This window comes from Petaurus breviceps, unplaced genomic scaffold (assembly GCF_028583685.1).
Source record: "Petaurus breviceps papuanus isolate PSGF00001 unplaced genomic scaffold, PetGlider_PUasm1.0 189, whole genome shotgun sequence".
NCBI classification, from domain to species: Eukaryota; Metazoa; Chordata; class Mammalia; order Diprotodontia; family Petauridae; genus Petaurus; species Petaurus breviceps.
The window spans coordinates 5,814,631-5,831,555 of record NW_027185809.1 but is presented as its reverse complement, the minus strand read 5'-3'; the positions used below and the strand labels follow the sequence as shown (position 1 = coordinate 5,831,555).

General features: G+C 41.2%; 1 protein-coding gene across 4 annotated transcripts in view; it reads right to left on the bottom strand.

The window, feature by feature from the left end:
- Window positions 1-3,024: 3,024 nt before the first annotated feature.
- Window positions 3,025-16,925, bottom strand: part of TCF7 (transcription factor 7) — a 122,302-nt gene continuing 108,401 nt past the window's right edge. For 3 of the 4 annotated variants that reach the window (XM_069091831.1, XM_069091834.1, XM_069091833.1), the window contains one exon: window positions 9,979-10,201. In XM_069091831.1, coding sequence (XP_068947932.1) covers window positions 10,116-10,201 — 86 coding nt within the window. In that variant the 3' untranslated portion in view covers window positions 9,979-10,115. Of the gene's footprint in view, window positions 4,229-9,978; window positions 10,202-16,925 lie in introns of those variants that run through there. The other variant, XM_069091832.1, reaches the window with a different exon arrangement.

Sequence of the window (16,925 nt, the reverse complement as noted above, 5' to 3'; positions counted from 1 at the left end):
GTGTAATAATATATTCTTCTGGGCCAGGTGATTTGAGGTTAGGTGCTTTCTCTCTTACTATTGCCATACTATCAACTCTATTAATTATTTTTTTTCCTACTACAAATATCACTCTTGCCAAAGAAAATAAAAGCAAAATAAGTTTAATTCTGACTTTGGATTGGTATCATATCTTCTCTGAGTTAGTGGTATTCTATGTGCTTTTTTTTTTTTTCAATATAACTAAAATTACTGAACCTCATCCTAATATCCTGGACCAAGAGGTCTGTGTATGTTCGATTTTCTTTCCCTCTGTGCATTAACCAAAGGTTCTGTCTTTGACTTTCTCTAATTTATAACCTAATCCATTCTAACCTCTGCCTTTATGCAGATGATTGACATCTGAAACTCCATCTGTGATCTCTTCTGCTCTGAAAACGTTTCCATGACTGTTGACCATTGGTACCTTGTCACTTTTGTAGCCTGATAACCCTAAAGAGCATATTCAGAACTTGTGGATTTCTTTTCTTCCTTGTTCTTATCCTTCCTGAAGACCAGTTTTTCTGTTGACTTCGCTTTTACGTTATCTAAACTGAAATCTCAGAATTTGTCTAATCCTTTCATTCCTAACATTCATTACGATTTGCTCTGATTCAGCATTTATAATTCCTGGCTACATTATCACAGTTGCACTTTGCTCCTTCAGGTGGAAATTAAGGAGGGCCCTTTGGCCCTTGTTGAAAATGATAACTTATACTTAACCCCGATTGCTTAGGGGTGGCCAGGTGGCGCAGTGAGTAAGAGCACGGCCCCAGCGTCGGGAGACCCGGGATCGGTTCCGGCCTCAGATATTCAGCACCCACACAAAATAACTGGCCATGTAACCTGAGCAAGTTACTTAACCCTGATTGCTTTAAAAAAAAAAAAAGAAAAGAAAATGCTAACTTAAAGTTTGGACAGCAAGACTAGATTGAATGGGGCTTTCAGTTATCACAGGAAATCAGGGAAAGATTATTTTGGATCAACTTGAGGGCAAGTGGAGGTGGTAGGTGAAAGGAAGGAGCCCATAACTATTGTTCTGGTCTGGGTTATATAGACAAGAGAAGTATATATGAGAACTCAGAAAGTACACATCGGTGGAAAAAGAGGAGCCAAAGAGTACTAAGATCTTTAAGTTAGTGTGATTAAATTAATACTGAAGTGACAGAGGAGAGAGATAGAAAGCTAAGGAGAGGTTTCCTTTTACACCTTCCCTATATGGAAATTACTTACAACAACACTTAAGGGCCAGTCAGTTTACATAGTTTATACTAGGATAAGCAATTACTTTCAAATTACTCTTGAAGCTGTTATTAGCGCCATTGTGTGTTATTAATTTCCATCCGACACCTACCTCCCTTTCATTAATATTTCATACCTGTGTTTATTTTGATATTATTAAAATTCAGCAACTTTATAGCATCATCTGTTTGTAAGCAGGGCGCTGAGAAAACAAAGTTGACATTTAATTTTATTTAAAATTACTTCACTTAATACAGTCCACATTTTAGTCAAGCTGAACTCTACTAGCTTATTTCCCATATTGACTCTTCCATCTCCCACCTCTGTGCATAGGAATTCCATGCCTAGTATGCTCATTTATGCCTTTCGTACCGTGTTTCCCCGATAATAAGACACTGTCTTATTAAATTTTTTGGAAAGAAAACCACCAGAGGGCTTATTTTCAGGGGAGGGCTTATGTTGTCCTGCCTCAGCTCTCCTCCGCGGCACTGCTCTCAATGGCGCCAGCAAGCAAATCACTGGGGAAGAACAGGATGACGCACTCACTGCTGCAGCTCTGATTGGATGTAGCTCGGAGTGCGTGTGTGTTTCATGGGGGGGGGGAGCAGTGCATACAGAGGGTACCGTAATGTAGCGTGTAGCACAGGGGATCACCTTCACTACAGTAGCAATCTCAATAGGGCTTATTTTTGGGGGAGGGCTTATTTTAGAGGAATCTTACACAGTAAGGGGAGGGCTTATTATCGGGATAGGTCTTATTATTGGGGAAACACGGATATTATCTTCTTTCTTCAAGCTTTAACTTGAGTGTCATTTTTTTCTGATCCCTGTGGTGAGTGTTGTCTCCCTCCCCAAATTTACCTGGTATTGAGTTTGTTGTACTATGTAAATGCTTAATAAATACCTTTTGACTCCTATAGGACACATTTTTTTTTATAAATTTGTCTTTTAATCCTCACCAGTTTAGTAGGGTGCCTTACATATCATAGTACTGTAATAATATGTCTTTTGAACTGATTTGTTTGATACAGGACAGGATGTGGTAAATTACAAAAAAGGTACAAAGAAAAGTGTGGTTGGGTCTTAGTGCCCTTAGGGAAGGCTTCATAAAAGAGCATCTATGCAGGGCTTTAAAAGGCTACTGGGATCTTGTATGAAGCACAAAGGTGGGAAATCACTCCTGGGGCTTCACATGGCATTGTATGGGAGGAATGGCATTGTTTGTCATGGTTCTTCCAAACTGAAGTTTCCCTTATTGTTTGTCACCTGTGGATTTATAGATTATATTTGAAACCATATGTATTTTCACTATGTTCTCACTTTTTTAAGGGTCATGGATTCCATAAATTATTCTGCCTACTACAGTATTTTTCAAACTTTGGGCACCTTCCCTTTCCTAGTACCTAAAATTTGTTGAGGAGCTGTGTTCCCATTCTTTCTCTTTTCTGATTCTATAGACTTCTCTGATCAGTATCTGGAAACGCCAAAAATCAATACATTTTTGTCATCTTACCTTCATAGGGATTGTTCCTCTGTCTGTTGGGTTATTTTAACCTCACTGCTTTGAACTTTTCCTACTTATTTTCAGTTTTTCAGGAGGTTTCAGATTAGACTGTATACAAGCTCTTGGGCATATAGATAGCCCCACCCCAGATTTTTACAAAGGTAGTATAATAATATGTTTTGTTTCCATTCCCTTTTTTGCAGGCTTCTGTTGGTTTTTCTGGCTGGCCACAGCTCATTGGGAAGTGATGTATGATCATATATACCTTTCCTGAGCTAAGAATTTGGGGTCCTTATTGTAATTTTGAATCCTGGGGGTTTGCTTCTACCAATGCTGAGAGCATGCCTTAAATTGATCGCTGTATAGAATTTAGAGCTAGAAAGCATTTTACATATTATTTAGTCTAATTTCCATCATTTTAGAAAGCAGGAAACTGAGGCCAAGGGGAGGTATGTTGCTCAATTTGGTCACAAGGTAACATGAGTAAAGCTGGGCTTCAAACTCGTGTCTTTAGTGATTATACTACACTGCCTCCATTGGTAACACTTAAAAATAATTTTAAATTTAGGTTGAATTCAAGGTTTAGTGTTTTGCAATTCTATGATGCCACAAAAGGAGCCACAAATTACATTTTCTAGAAAGTTCACATTTCTTGGGAAAACACCGATAAGGTCTTTCGTTGGTTCAAATGAGACATCGTATGTTTTTTATACTGTGTACTGCTGACCAAGCTCGAGGATGAGAGCTCAGGTACCCTGACTCTTAAATCCGTAGTGCTATGTATACATATACCATTTTACTATTTAGTGTTAGATTGGCGGGGGCATGATGTTAGATCTTCAGGTTCACAAAATAATGCCAAAGATGTTGTTTTGCTATACCTATAAACTTCCTGCCTGATTCATGTCCAGAAGATTGAAGTTCTGTTCCCAGTCTCATTACCATCCGAATGGATAGACTGGGCTTTGATGTCTCTGAGTAGCTCCTGCCCTCATCCAAAAAGATGTCAGTTAACTGAGAAGCACTGTGGTCCCCAGGGAAGAAAAGTCTTGAGTAAGTAAGAATTGTGGTGATTTCATAAGAAGATCTACTTGTGAAGTTTCCAGTTCCAGTCTTTGGGTAAGTTGATAGCTGTTACCTGTTAAACAAAAGGAATTGGATTTTCTGAAACCTAAGCACACAAAGCTTTCCTTTATTCAGATGCAAACAAGGTAAAGTTACATTTTGGCCTTTTATTGTGCAGCACATATTAAATCCCCTTGCTGTGACACATTTTCCTTTCAGGTGTGCATTAGAAATAATTCTGTTGCTTTTATCCTCTCGTTTTAGAATTTGCTTCTTTCATTCTTCTCTTCAGGGCTTTTAAGATAATTTTCCCAACTAGATCCCCTAAACTTCTTTTTTAGGGCAGCCATAGCTGAAGAGCCTCTCCAGGGGACCTGTGTCCAATTCTAGGCTCCACTGCTGAAAAGAAAAGGAGGTAAAGGTTTAGGAGAGCTTACAATAATTGGCAGAGGTTACAAACCTGGGGCTTATTGTCACAGTATGAAACGGGTTCTGTGAGGCTCAGGGGGTATAATTGGATAATTTAGCTTTTAGATAGAGCCATGTTCTCTTTAGGAGGGAAACAAGGATCAATAGACAGCAAGTGTCACAAAAGCAACTAAATTAGACTCAAAGAAATTAATTTGAATTCCTCAAAACCCCAATTTCTCTTATCAGATAACTTTGCTTCCAACCCTAATTTCCATCAGTTGTGAACTGTGAGCTTCCTTACTATCCATCCAAATCACTCCATCATTACTTCTGTGTAATTGCACCTGCCTCTCCCCAAGTCAGTCATCAGGCATTTATTTATTGTTTACCGTATGTGCAGGCACTGTGCTACTAAGCCCTGGCGATACAAAAAATAAGGTTAAAAAACATCATTTCTGCCCTCAGGGAGGAGACAGCATATAAAAAATTTGCAGTCTAAATAGAAAGTAATTTCAGAGAAAAGCACTAGAGTGGGGAGAGAAGAGGGGAGGTGGTGAAGGCCTCCTGCAAAATGTGTGGTTTGAGTTTGAATCTTGAAGGAAGCCAAAAGTATTCCAGGCATGAAGAAATTGAGTTGGAAGGTGGAGCATATTGTATATGAGAAGCAACATGATGGGGCAGCTGAATCAGAGTAAATGAAAGAAGGTAAAGTGTAAGAGACTTAATGACATTGGGAAAGACTTTAAAAATTAACAGATTTAATATTTTATCCTGGAAGGGGTAATATGGAACTACTGGAATTTTAAGTCAGGCTTGTGCCTATTAACAGCCAAGTGGAGGAGGAATTGAGAGTGGGGAGGGACTTGAGGGCCAGGAGACCAGCCCAAAGAAAAGGATGTTGGCTGTTGTCTTTGCGTGAGACGATGAGGGGCTGGGCTAAGTGGGTAGTGACCATGTGAGTGGAGAGAAGAGGACATGAGAAACATAATGGCAGGAACAAGAAGACTTGGCAATAATAAACTAAGATGTATTGGATGAATGTGAGTGTGGAGTTGAGGATGACAATGAGGTTGTGAGTCTTAAGTGACTGGGAAGATCATGGTGCCCTCAACAGTAATAGGGAAGCTTGGAAGAGGGGAAGGTTTGGATGAAAAGAGAATGCTGGATGTGTTGAATTTGAGATGTCTGTTTGACATCCAGTTGAGATACTTAAGAGGCAGTTTAGTGATGGAAGACTGGCAGTCAGGAAAGAGGTTAGAGCTGGATAAATGGGAGAGTCACCTCCATAGAGATGATACCTGGAGGAAGAAATAAGTCCTTCCAAGAAATAGGTTTTAGACTAAAACCTGCCTTATGGATGACATGTCAGGTCAGGCAATTAAATTCAGAACAGCCAAAAGTCACCTTGAAAGGGACCTTAGAGATTAGTCCAACTTCCCTCCAGAGGGGTAAAGTGAGGCCCAAAGAAAGAAAAGTGGCTTGCCTAAGGTTGTGAAGGAGCACAGCTAGGTGGTGCAATGGATAGAGCACTGGGCTTGGAGTCAAGATCAAATCCTGTCTTAGACACTTAGTAGCCATGTGACCCCAGGCAAGTCACCCTGTTTGCCTCGGTTCATCATCTGTAAAATGATCTGGAGAAGAAAATGGCAAACCACTCCAGTACCTTTGCCAAGAAAACCCTAAATGGGGTCACAGAGAATTGAACACTACTGAACAACAAAAATGAGGTTGTAAAGCTGGTTAATGGCACAGCTGGGACTAGAACCTGGGGTCCCTGCTTACTGATAAGTGTGCTTTGTACTATACCATTACACTGTGTAGTTAAGAATGGAGGTGATGTGTGACCTATGGTATCTTCCAAGCCATGTAAGCCTGTGCTTTTATCTCATCTTTTACTACCTTCCAAAGCTACTGTCCAGTGATCATCCCCCTCTTGTGTCTTGAGTCTCCTCTCTGATAGCTCCTTCCTCTTTATCCATAAATAATGCTTAGTTCTCCTAAGGCCTCAAATCTTTCCTTGACATTACTTCCACCCCTCAAACCAACCATACAGTTTTTTCTTATACCAATCATGGCAAAGCTAAGTTGCCTTTTTGTGCACATCTCAATCCTTAGCAATCTGACTTTTCCTCACCCCACTGCTCTGAAACTGCTTTAAGGTTAGTTACTTCTTAATCATCAAATGCATGGCATTTTTCTTAAACCTCTGTTCCTTTCAAATTATATTAGCATTTGTTACTTTTTTATCATCATTTCCTTGGCATGTTTGCCCTATGACAATAGCCTCTCTGACTTTTTCCTTCTTTGCTTTCCTAGTTTAGTTTCTTTTCCAGTGTCTTATCTGTGTATGTTTGCCAAGCACTTGTCCTCAATTTTTCTTTCCCAGCCCTCCTTTCCTTTGGTGATCTTATCGGTTGCCATGGCCTCTTAACCTGTTACCTTTCTGTAGCTTAAAGACTTAGTCTTTAATATCTTTAATTTTAAAATTCCGATTTTGAGTACCAAATTAAGAGCAAATTCTAGGCCTCTACTTATTGGATGTCTGTGGATGGTCATACTTGTCCGCATTTTCCTGTTGTGCAGTCCAGAGATGTCGCTGCCTGTACCATCTCCCAATGCCCCCAGTTACCCCCCAGAAACTGGTATTTCCAATGGCCCATGCCCAATGAACAGCTTTCTTATAGATTGCTTTATTTATAAAGCTAAACATAAAAGCAAAAAAAAGTTACAGAGTCAGTGAAGTTGTTAAAAAATTACAACACATGATGAATAACTGTTGGGCCAATTGTTCTAAATGCTAGATAGTTTTATTTGCTACAATAGTGACTTTATTTGGTATGATACGGTTTTGCAGTGACTTGTACTTTTATTATGTTTTTGGAAGTAAAATTTCTATATTAAAATAATTGAAATTGTGAGAATTAAATTTTAGCCGCTAATCAAACATGAAACATGTAAATGATTCGTAATAAAATAACACTTTGGGTAGTTTCTGGAAAAAGATCTTGGGGAGCTAATAAAACAACAGGGTTTAGGTTTTTTGCTTTGGATATTATTGTACTATGTTATAAATGATTTTATCTCACTTTCTGTCAAATGATTTTTCCCCAAAGGAAAAAAAAAGAAAAAAATACTGTCTACATTTAAACACCAAGCACATGTATTAGCTCAGATAAAGCCTAGAGGGTTGATTGGAAATTGTTCTCTACTGCCTATTGGGTCCCCAAATGCAGCCACTATCTCCCAGGCATCCTGACTGGTCTTGCTTAGTTCCCTTTGCAAAAAAATTTACTGTGGACCTTGTTTCTCTCCCTGTATTGCTTTGTATGTGGCCTGGGGAACGGTGTCTGCTTAATGGTGTCTTTTTCCAGTGCCTTAGAAATCAGTCTATAGGTTTGGTTTGAAAAGTCATTTGTTAGTTGGAGGGGGGAATGAACAGATTGAAGGGAGAAAAGTTTGGGACCCTTGGATGAGAATCCAAGCAAGCATGATAGGTAAGTCTCTCCCAGGAGAGAGAAAAACACTGAAATGGTCTGTACAACCTGACCCCCATGGGGGGTGGGAAAACCCTCTTGTCAATGTGACCTTGACTCCAACAAGAGAGCAGTTCCTGGCAGGGGAAGAGGGAGTTAGAAAGTTGGCGGTTTGACTTAGAAAAAAGGTTTTGTCCTTGGACTGATTTTTCTGTGCAAAGCCCCAGGAACTTAGGGAAAATAAAATTTGGGGGGGTGGCCCCCAAGTGTCAAGGTTTAGCTGTGTAGTAGCTGCACAGAGACATAAGCAAACTATAAGTGTAGTGCTCGGTGTAAACAGCTTCCTAAGGTTCAAACTTTTATATAGAAACCTAGTAAAAAGTATCTTTATTCTTACGTAAAAAAGTTGCATTCCTTGTTGATGCCTTAAGAAAATACAAAAATATTTTGTACACTATAAAGATCATTTTTTTCTTAATTTCTTGCAATGCTATAGCAAAAATAATACATTGTCTTCAGTATATAAGAAGTTGGGTAGAAAAGGGGAAAAAATAGACTACCCCTATAATGAATGGTTCTTTCTGAAACCAGGTTATGTATATTCTGGAGAGGAAGCAGAAAAAAAAAGCATGTTAAAATTCCAAGGCTCAGAAATTGATAATAGCCACTGTAGTAAGCCTGTTGCATAGGGGCATGGATCATCTTAGTATTTTTTTCGACTTTTAGTGGATTATTAGCACTCCAATCTATCTGACAAGATCACAGCAAACAGAATTTTTGATTTGGCCCTCACTCCTCTCCTTACAGCTCCAGTGGGCCCTTGTATTCCAGGAGACACCTGGGAAGCATGGGAGGGGGAAAGCCTTAAGCTGTCTTTGTTAAGTGGAGAAATTTGAATCAGAATTGGAAGCTGAAACTAAAGATTTAAGTGAGGTTTGAAGTTTATCTGTGAGTCTTATATATTATTTAAATTCCCCCTTAATCAAGACTTGACTGTAATGGCCCAACCTCTTAACAATCAGTCTTAAACAGCTAGATCTGGGAATGTATAGAAATGCTTTAAAAAAGTGGTCTGACCAAGGACTGCTGCTGCTAACTCCCAGACTGGCTTTCTGCATCTTGGCTGTCAGACGGCACTGGGAGCTTTGTGTTGTCCTTCGTTGAGTTGTTAGGACATGTTTCTGAGGAAACTCAGATTTCTAGGAAATATTTGTGAGCAGTTAAAGGCAAACTGCTCTTGAGTGAAGGGGCCAGACTTCCCTGGCCTACTGCAGAACAACTTCCTGGCTTCCCTCAGCATGGAAATTATTGCAAGCACAGCAATAAATGTTTCCTCTGAGTTTACACAGGAGCCTTGGCCAGGCTCAAAAGAGTCGGTTATCTGTAAACACTGTTTTCCTGTCCTTTGAACAAGAAGTTTTTCTTCATCATTGCTGTGAAGAAGAGTCCATCTTCCACAGCTTGTCCCTGGGCAGAGCTGGCGCTCAGATCTTGGATGTACAACTCTGAGGTCCCTGATTTATCTTTTCTTCTTTCCAGAATGTGCTATCCATGGGAGGGGGAGGCACGGTGGCTGATGGGGCAGGGCTCAGCAGTGGCTGAAAGCAAAAGGATCAGAAGCAGGCATGTGACCTGCTAATACTTAACAGTGAGAGTTCAAGAAGTTGTGGGTATTTGACTAATTAGTACTACTTGATGGCCACTTTTACAGTACTTTTTCATATCTGTTATCTTATTTGGAGAACAGATGTTATTCCCATTTTATATGGCAACTGAGATTCAGACAGTAGTTTGCCTGAGCCCACAGTAGCTCATTAGGTAATATAGGAGCTGGGACTAGAGTTTGTGTTCTGAATCCAAGTCCAGTGTGTGCCTTCTACTACTACACCTTGCTGAAATCCACTTGGGACATAAAGGGTTGGCATGTGAGATGACATTTTGAAATTGGTCTGACCACTCTCCTTAACATATTTACAGCAAGGACCCCACAGCTTAGACAGGCTGTGTCACCTTGTTGTATAAGGGCCGGGCACTATGTGGGAAAATGGGGTGAGGCCCCAGGCCAGTTTTTGTTTGATTGGCTGACTCTTGACCACCTGTGGAGAAAGCAAAGTGTCCTATGCCTTTGACGTGGCTGCCTAATAGAAGAGGGAGGACCTTATGTTCCTGTTGCCGTGATGCTTGTATGCTGCTGAATGTTCATGGAAAGGCTGCTGGGGAGCCGAGGGTGGAGGGTCACCTTGCTGGGAGGCCAGCCCCATGAGGAGGAGGCTGGAGATGGAGAGAGAGGGAGAAGGGGCAGCCTGGTGGTCTGTGTGTGAAATCAGTGGGACTGGTGAGCTGGTCTGGGGTAAAAGCAGGACGAATGTATTGGAGGGAATCCAGGGGGGATGGAGGGGAGTCTATAGCACGGCCATCTGAAGAAACGGGGCTGGTGCAGCGTCCTTCTCCTTCTCCTTGTAAGTACCGAATGCATTTCTTTTTCCTCCTAAGGATAGTGAAGAGAGTTATCTGTAAGCAGAGGGTTGAATTGACAGTCATATACCTCAAATAGGTGTGTTGTCACTGCAACAGGGCAAAACCCTGCAAGAACTAGATCCTTGGTCCCTTTCTTCTCTCCTAGGAACTACCCGCTGAGAAGCCATCGTAGAACCTTCTGATTCTTGGTTACCGAGTTAATGTGCTGCCCTTCCCATTAAATGGCAGCCTGATTGTGCTACAGATTCCATCATCTTCCCCTTCCAACTCAGTTTTTTTTTTGGGGGGGGGGGAGAAGCAAGGCAATTGGGGTTAAGTGACTTGCCCAAGTTCACACAGCTAGTCCAACTCAGTTTTTATACATCTTGTTAAGAAAATAGATTCGAGGGTATACCCTTAGGAGGCCGTTAACTCTAAAAGTTGGACTTTGCCTGCCTCACCTAGATTGTTGGGGAAAGGGTGACTTTCAAGAATATGCCACCCTTTAAGAGGCCATAACTCTAAAAGTTGGACTTTCCCTGTCTTACCCAGGTTATTGGGGAAAGGGTAACTTTAAGAGAATGGCTTTGAGAATGTCAGTAACAGGGAAATACTCAAATCTAACTACAGATATGCCAGCATTGCTGCAGTGTTAAAGGATTTAATTTTTTTTTCTCTCACTATCCAAAAACCAACTTATTCTCCTTCCCCTACTTAAACCCACTTTTCCTCCTGACTTTTTATTCCTTTCAATAGCCTCAATGTTTTCCCAATTACTCTGCTACAAAGTGTTAGGAATTTCTATAACTTCTCCTTGGTAGTCACCAAAGCTTTATTTTTCCTCTGGCATCTGCATTTAGCCCTTAATCTAGCACTTAAGCTGCTGCTACCATTGTCATCAGGCTCTTATCTATTTTCACTGGGACAATTATAATATTTCCTAACCGTCTCCCTAGTTTTCTCCAACCAATTTTCCTCTTCATTATTGTTAAAGTATTTTTCTAAAATGTTCATGTCTGACCATATTCTTAAAATCTATTCAGTGCAGGGGCAGCTAGGTGGTGCAGTGAACAAACACTGGCCCTGGAGTCAGGAGGACCTGAATTCAAATCCAGTCTCAGACATTTAACACTTACTAGCTGTGTGACCTTGGACAAGTCATTTAATCCCCATTGCCCTGCCTTTCCCCCTCCAAAAAGAAAAAAAAAAATGAAAAAAATCTATTCAGTGGCTCCAAACTATTCATATCTTATTAAGTCTGCCATTCAAGGTCCTACACAGTTTGGCACCGTTTTAGTTTATCAGTCTAAGCCTAAGCTTCCAGTACACTCTTTCCTATACTGGTTTGGACTGTTTGCTGCCGCCCACACGTGTTTGGTGCTATCACATTTCTTTACCTTTTTGTTCATGTTATTCTTTATACCTGAAATATCCTTCCCATTTCTATCAGCTGAAATCCTACCCATCCCTCAAAGCTCAGGGAAAATGCTGCCTTGTTCCGTGAAGCATTTCCTAGGTGGAAATGAATTCTTTTTAAGGACTCCTGTATCATTTCGATTATGCCTCCAAAAGAACTTGTAATTATCTGTATACTGTTAGTTATGCTTCTGTCCCATCTCCAGTATATGTTCCCTGCTCTTCAGTTATATAGTAATTGGGGCCATCATCTTCTTCTCTTGCCTGGCCTATTGTAAGAGCTTCCTATTCTACAATCTCTTCCTTTTATTCATCCTTCATGATCGTTGCCATCTTTCTAATACAAAACATCTGACCAGATCCTTTTTCCTGCTCAGAAATCTTCATTGTTTTTCATTCCTTCATACGAAAGAAGGAATGGACTTAGGATTTCACTGGTATAGGGAACTCCTAGGAGAGACAGCTCCCCTTGTAACCAACTTATAGCTTTAAAGGGCTGCCTAGAGCACTATGAAGTTAAATGACTTGCTTAGGGCCACGCAGCCAGCCAGCTATCTCCTACATGATAATTCCTCGATTCCCTTACATTTAGTACACACCTCTTAGCCCAGCACTTAAAACACTTCATAATCCTCATTTCACACTGCTCCTCTTCACAAACTGTTCTAGCTAAAGGGGAGTACCGACTGATCCCCAAACTCAACCTTCTGCTTCCATGGATTTTTTTCAAGCTATTCTTCTTGGAATGTATTTTTTTTTTCTAATCTTTTCATATTCCCATGTAGCTTTTCATGATCTTCCTTCTCTCCCCACCATTCCCCCTTTCAGATATCCCTTTGCTCTCATTTCTCCCAGCCACTTTAAGTTAGTTTTTTTGATGGATACGTTGAAATTCCCCAGAAGAATACTAAAGCTCCTTAAGATCAAAGATTATGCCATTTATCTTTGTATATGAGCTCCTAGCACAGTTCCCTGCATGTAGTAGGTCTCTAGTAAACTTCTGTTGATTTGAATTACTGTGTTTCTTTCAATGGTAAGCTCCAGTGAGGGTAAGGACTGTGTCTTATTTTTTCTTGTCTCCTCCACAGTGCCCAGTTCAGGATTCCTCTCAGTCTTAGTAAAGGCTCAGTAAATTATTGATTTGAAGCTTCTTCCCTGCTTGGCTTAGCTAGAGTTCTGGTCAAAGATTATCTTCTCAACTTAGTACATAACTCAGTTCCATGAACCTACACTGTAAAGCCTTACCTTCTCTGAGGATGACCTAGCATAGCCACAAAGAAGTAAAATAACAATAAGCATTACGAAAACAGTAGCTCAGCCTGGGAACCCATGGGAATTCTGGGAAAGTCCTAAGGAATATAGACTCGAACTATTATGAAGTTGAGTGGCTGAATGGAAAGGGACTTCAGTAATGTACAGATGTGCTTGGTAGCCTGGGGGTGATAAAATAGCTTGGTGTATAAGGCCCTAAAGGATGTGAGCTCTGTAATTGAGCTCTGTACCCTGATAGTTACAGGGACCAGAACTAAAGAGCAAAAGGGAGACTCAAAAGGAACACTTCTTTTCTTTGACCAAAGGCAGTTCCTCTTTAGGAAATAACTTCCCCTGGTTCTTCTCATTTACCTCCCCACTATACCACAGCTTGGATTTGATGCATTCCAAATAATGCTTAAAAAATATCATCAACAAAAACTTGAAAGGCTTTGGCACTCCCTAGCTGGACAGAAACCTTTCCTCTTGGCAGCAGAATTTGAGCCTTGGGAATATGGAGAGGTAGATGAGAGAGGAGGCGGCACGTGGTGAGAAAAGAGAGGAGGGTGTTTGCCTTTTATTATCATACAAGTCGCCCTCTCAGGTTTTTTGTTGTTGAGACAGGAATGTTCTGTCATAAGTTACCCCAAGGTAATTGGTTTGACCTGGATACCATCTTTGTTCAAGGGAGTTTAGCACTAGAAATAGTGGGAATAAACCCTAGTGTCTGCTTCTGGAAAGTTGGCCCCGAACAGTTCATCCCACAGTTGGTTTCTCTTCCTCTGAATTTCCAAAGTACCAAAGGTCAAAAGTCAAAGCAAATGTTTAACAAATAGCTCTCCATATACAGGACAGATTTTTAAGTTTAAGCTCTTAACTAACGTTTTTCTCCCTGATGATGTTTTGAGGTATAAATGTTCACACCAATAATTTTGAGGTCCAGTACACCTCTATCTAGCACTAAAAGTCTATGCTAATCTATCTAACAGTTTATTCTCTTATATTCTCCAGTTATAGATGTGAGTCTTGTCTTTACACCTAGACTATCAGTACCTTAATGGTCACCCCCACAGCTTAATTCAGGGCTAGCAAGACACATGGGAACTCATTAAAAGCTTGTTGGACTAACCACTGGGACCAAGGATACTAAGAATCTACCTTCCTGTTGATCATACATAGGACATTTAATTTATTGATGGACCAGGTAGGACAGGGATATGCAGCACTTTTTCTCTCCATTTATGGAAATGTTCATGGAGTTGAATTGAAGCAGGAGTCCCAGCTCTGTCAGTGACTCATTTTTGACCTGTTGTCATTCATTTCCTTTTCCTAGGCTCTACTTTTTCCTTCTCTGTGATGTGAAGGGGATTAAACTGTATGACCTGCAAGTATGGGTTGGGCACAATAAAAACTAAATTGAATTTCTAGGGTCATAGGATTTTATAGCTGGAAAAGTGACCTCAAAGATCATCTTAGTCTCATTTTACAAGAAGGAAGAAACTAAATGCCAGACATGGGATAGTAATTTGCCCAAAATCATACTGGTATTAAATAATGGAGTTAAGATTTGAACCCATGGGGCAGTGAATAGAGCACCGGCCCTGCAATCAGGAGGACCTGAGTTCAAATGCAGCCTCAGACACTTAACACTGACTAGCTGTGTGACCTTGGGCAAGTCACTTCCCTTCCAAAAAGCAAAAAAAAAAAAAAATGATTTTAACCCAGGTCCTCTAACTACAAATCTTGTTAATCTTTCCACTGAATCCATTTGCTCACAAACTCTTACACACTCTTTGGCACAGTCTAGTCTTCTCTAAACCTACAGTAGGTACGAGGTAGCGCCCCTCATGGGCCAGAGATTGACTTCCATTAAGAGGCCAAGAGACTGGGGTTGCCATCATCTGGATAGCACCTCATCCGTAGCTTCAAGGAAGAAAGCTTGCTGTGATGAGCACATTACGTCTGTGTTTGCTGGTTCTACTCTGGCTGAGGCCCTGGGGTGGCTGTGTTTTTTTCCTCTTCAGTTGGTCCTAGGACCTGAGGGTCCTGCCATTTCCACTTGAATTAGTGGTTGCATTTTGTGAATCTCTCATTTCATAAGCAGTGCCAGGAAGGGCTCAGAGACTGTGACTGTCCAACCAGATTTTGGCTCAGCCCGTGTAGTGCAGTGGAAAGAAGGCTGCATTTACACCCAGATAATCCGTATTTGAATCTCAGCTCCTTCACTTACTACCCAAATGACTGTAGAAACAAGTCACTTGGTATCTCTGGACCTCACTTCTTTATTTGTGAAACCAGGGAGTTAGACTAGATAGTTTCTGAAGTCCATTCTAGCACTATATTTATGATTCTGTGGTCCACCATTGAGTCTGCTCAGGAGTGGTTTCAAGGCTAAAAGATCCTATTTCTAATTAGGGACATCAAAATATCTGTGCAGGGGCGGCCAGGTAGCACAGCGAGTAAGAGTACCGGCTCCAGTGTCGGGATGACCTGGGGATCGAATCCCGGGCTCAGACACTTAGCACCCACCCAGAAACACCTGGCCGTGTAACCTTGAGCAAGTTACTTAACCCCAATTGCTTAGGGGTGGCCAGGTAGCACAGAGAGTAAGAGCACTGGCCCCAGTGTTGGGATGACCTGGGGATCGAATCCCGGGCTCAGACACTTAGCACCCACCCAGAAACACCTGGCCGTGTAACCTTGAGCAAGTTACTTAACCCCGATTGTTTTAAAAAAAAAAAAAAAATCTGTGCAGTTTGACTTTGGTGGATCTCTTCTTGGTCAGCCTAGCCCTGACCTTGATTTTCTCCTCCTCTGCCTTCCATTTGTAATGTTCCACCTACTTATCATCAATTTTTTATCTGTTTGTTGATCATTTTCTATTCCTGACTGCCCTAGTCAATGTGCATCTTGGATTCTTGGGCCCATGGGGGATGTTTTTTGATCTGGCTCTCTGGATTGCCCAGAAGGGGAGCCTCAGCTTGGGGGCCAAGGTGAATCCCTGCAGAGCAGAGCTGGCTTGGAGATACTTAGTGTATGAGCCCATATCTTGGTGGTGCCATTTTCTTTTTTGTCTGAGCTGAGAAGGTCATTAGTGAGGAGAAAAAGACCAGAAAAGAAAGTTTGCAGGCAGAAAGGAAAACGCTGGCAGAGGTTAGGGCTCAAGCTGATGTGAACAGATGAGAGTGAAGGAGTTAGTGTTTGGGGTCAGTGAACCAACACTATGATCCAGTCAAAGGACTGTATTCTCTCCCCCATTACCCAGGTACCCCCACCGATTTTTAAAATAGTTCTTGGGGGTGCCTTGGGTTTCTCTGATGGGCAAGAGCTTCACTGAGGAACCTCTCTACTGAATGGTCTAGAATGAAGTAGTGGGCATTCTAGGGAAAATGGTTTACGTCCAGGGATGCTGGTATAACCTCCATTTTTTAATTGGAATCTGTGCATCTTCCTAAAAGTCTAATTTGCAAGTTACATACCTAACTTCCTTATCTCTGTTGCTGGTACCATCCCCCCAACCATCCAGGCTGTCTTGCCTTCATCACCCTCAGCCAGTTGTCTGGCCCTGTGCACTTAAAGCTCCTCAATCTTTCTCATCGAAGGCCATCGTCTACCTCTCACCTGGACTATTTATTGATTCATGACTTCCTTGTCTTGATTCTTACCACTTTTCCAGTTCATTATTTTTACCCAGCTAGTTGCAATAAAATTCGTAATTTTTATGTTACCACCGTTTCATAATATCTCTCTTTTGCTTATTCTGAATACCTCTTATGTATCCTCCTCGATCTGACCCAGCACTGCTTCTCATACCTTATCTCATGTGTTCTTTGCATCAGTCTGATCCAATTTCCTCCCTGGCCAGGATATAGTCGACCTTCATCCTTTTTTCACACCGTTTTCCCTGTATGGAATGCCTCCTGTCGCCATCTGTGTTCCCACCCATTTTATATTCTATCCACTTTTCAAGGCTCAGCTCAAGCCCCATCTCTTCCATGAATGAAGCCTTCTCCAGCTACTCCAGCCACAGTGATCTTGTCCCTGAACCAAACCTATTTAATATTTTATTCCTTATACATTAGTAAAGA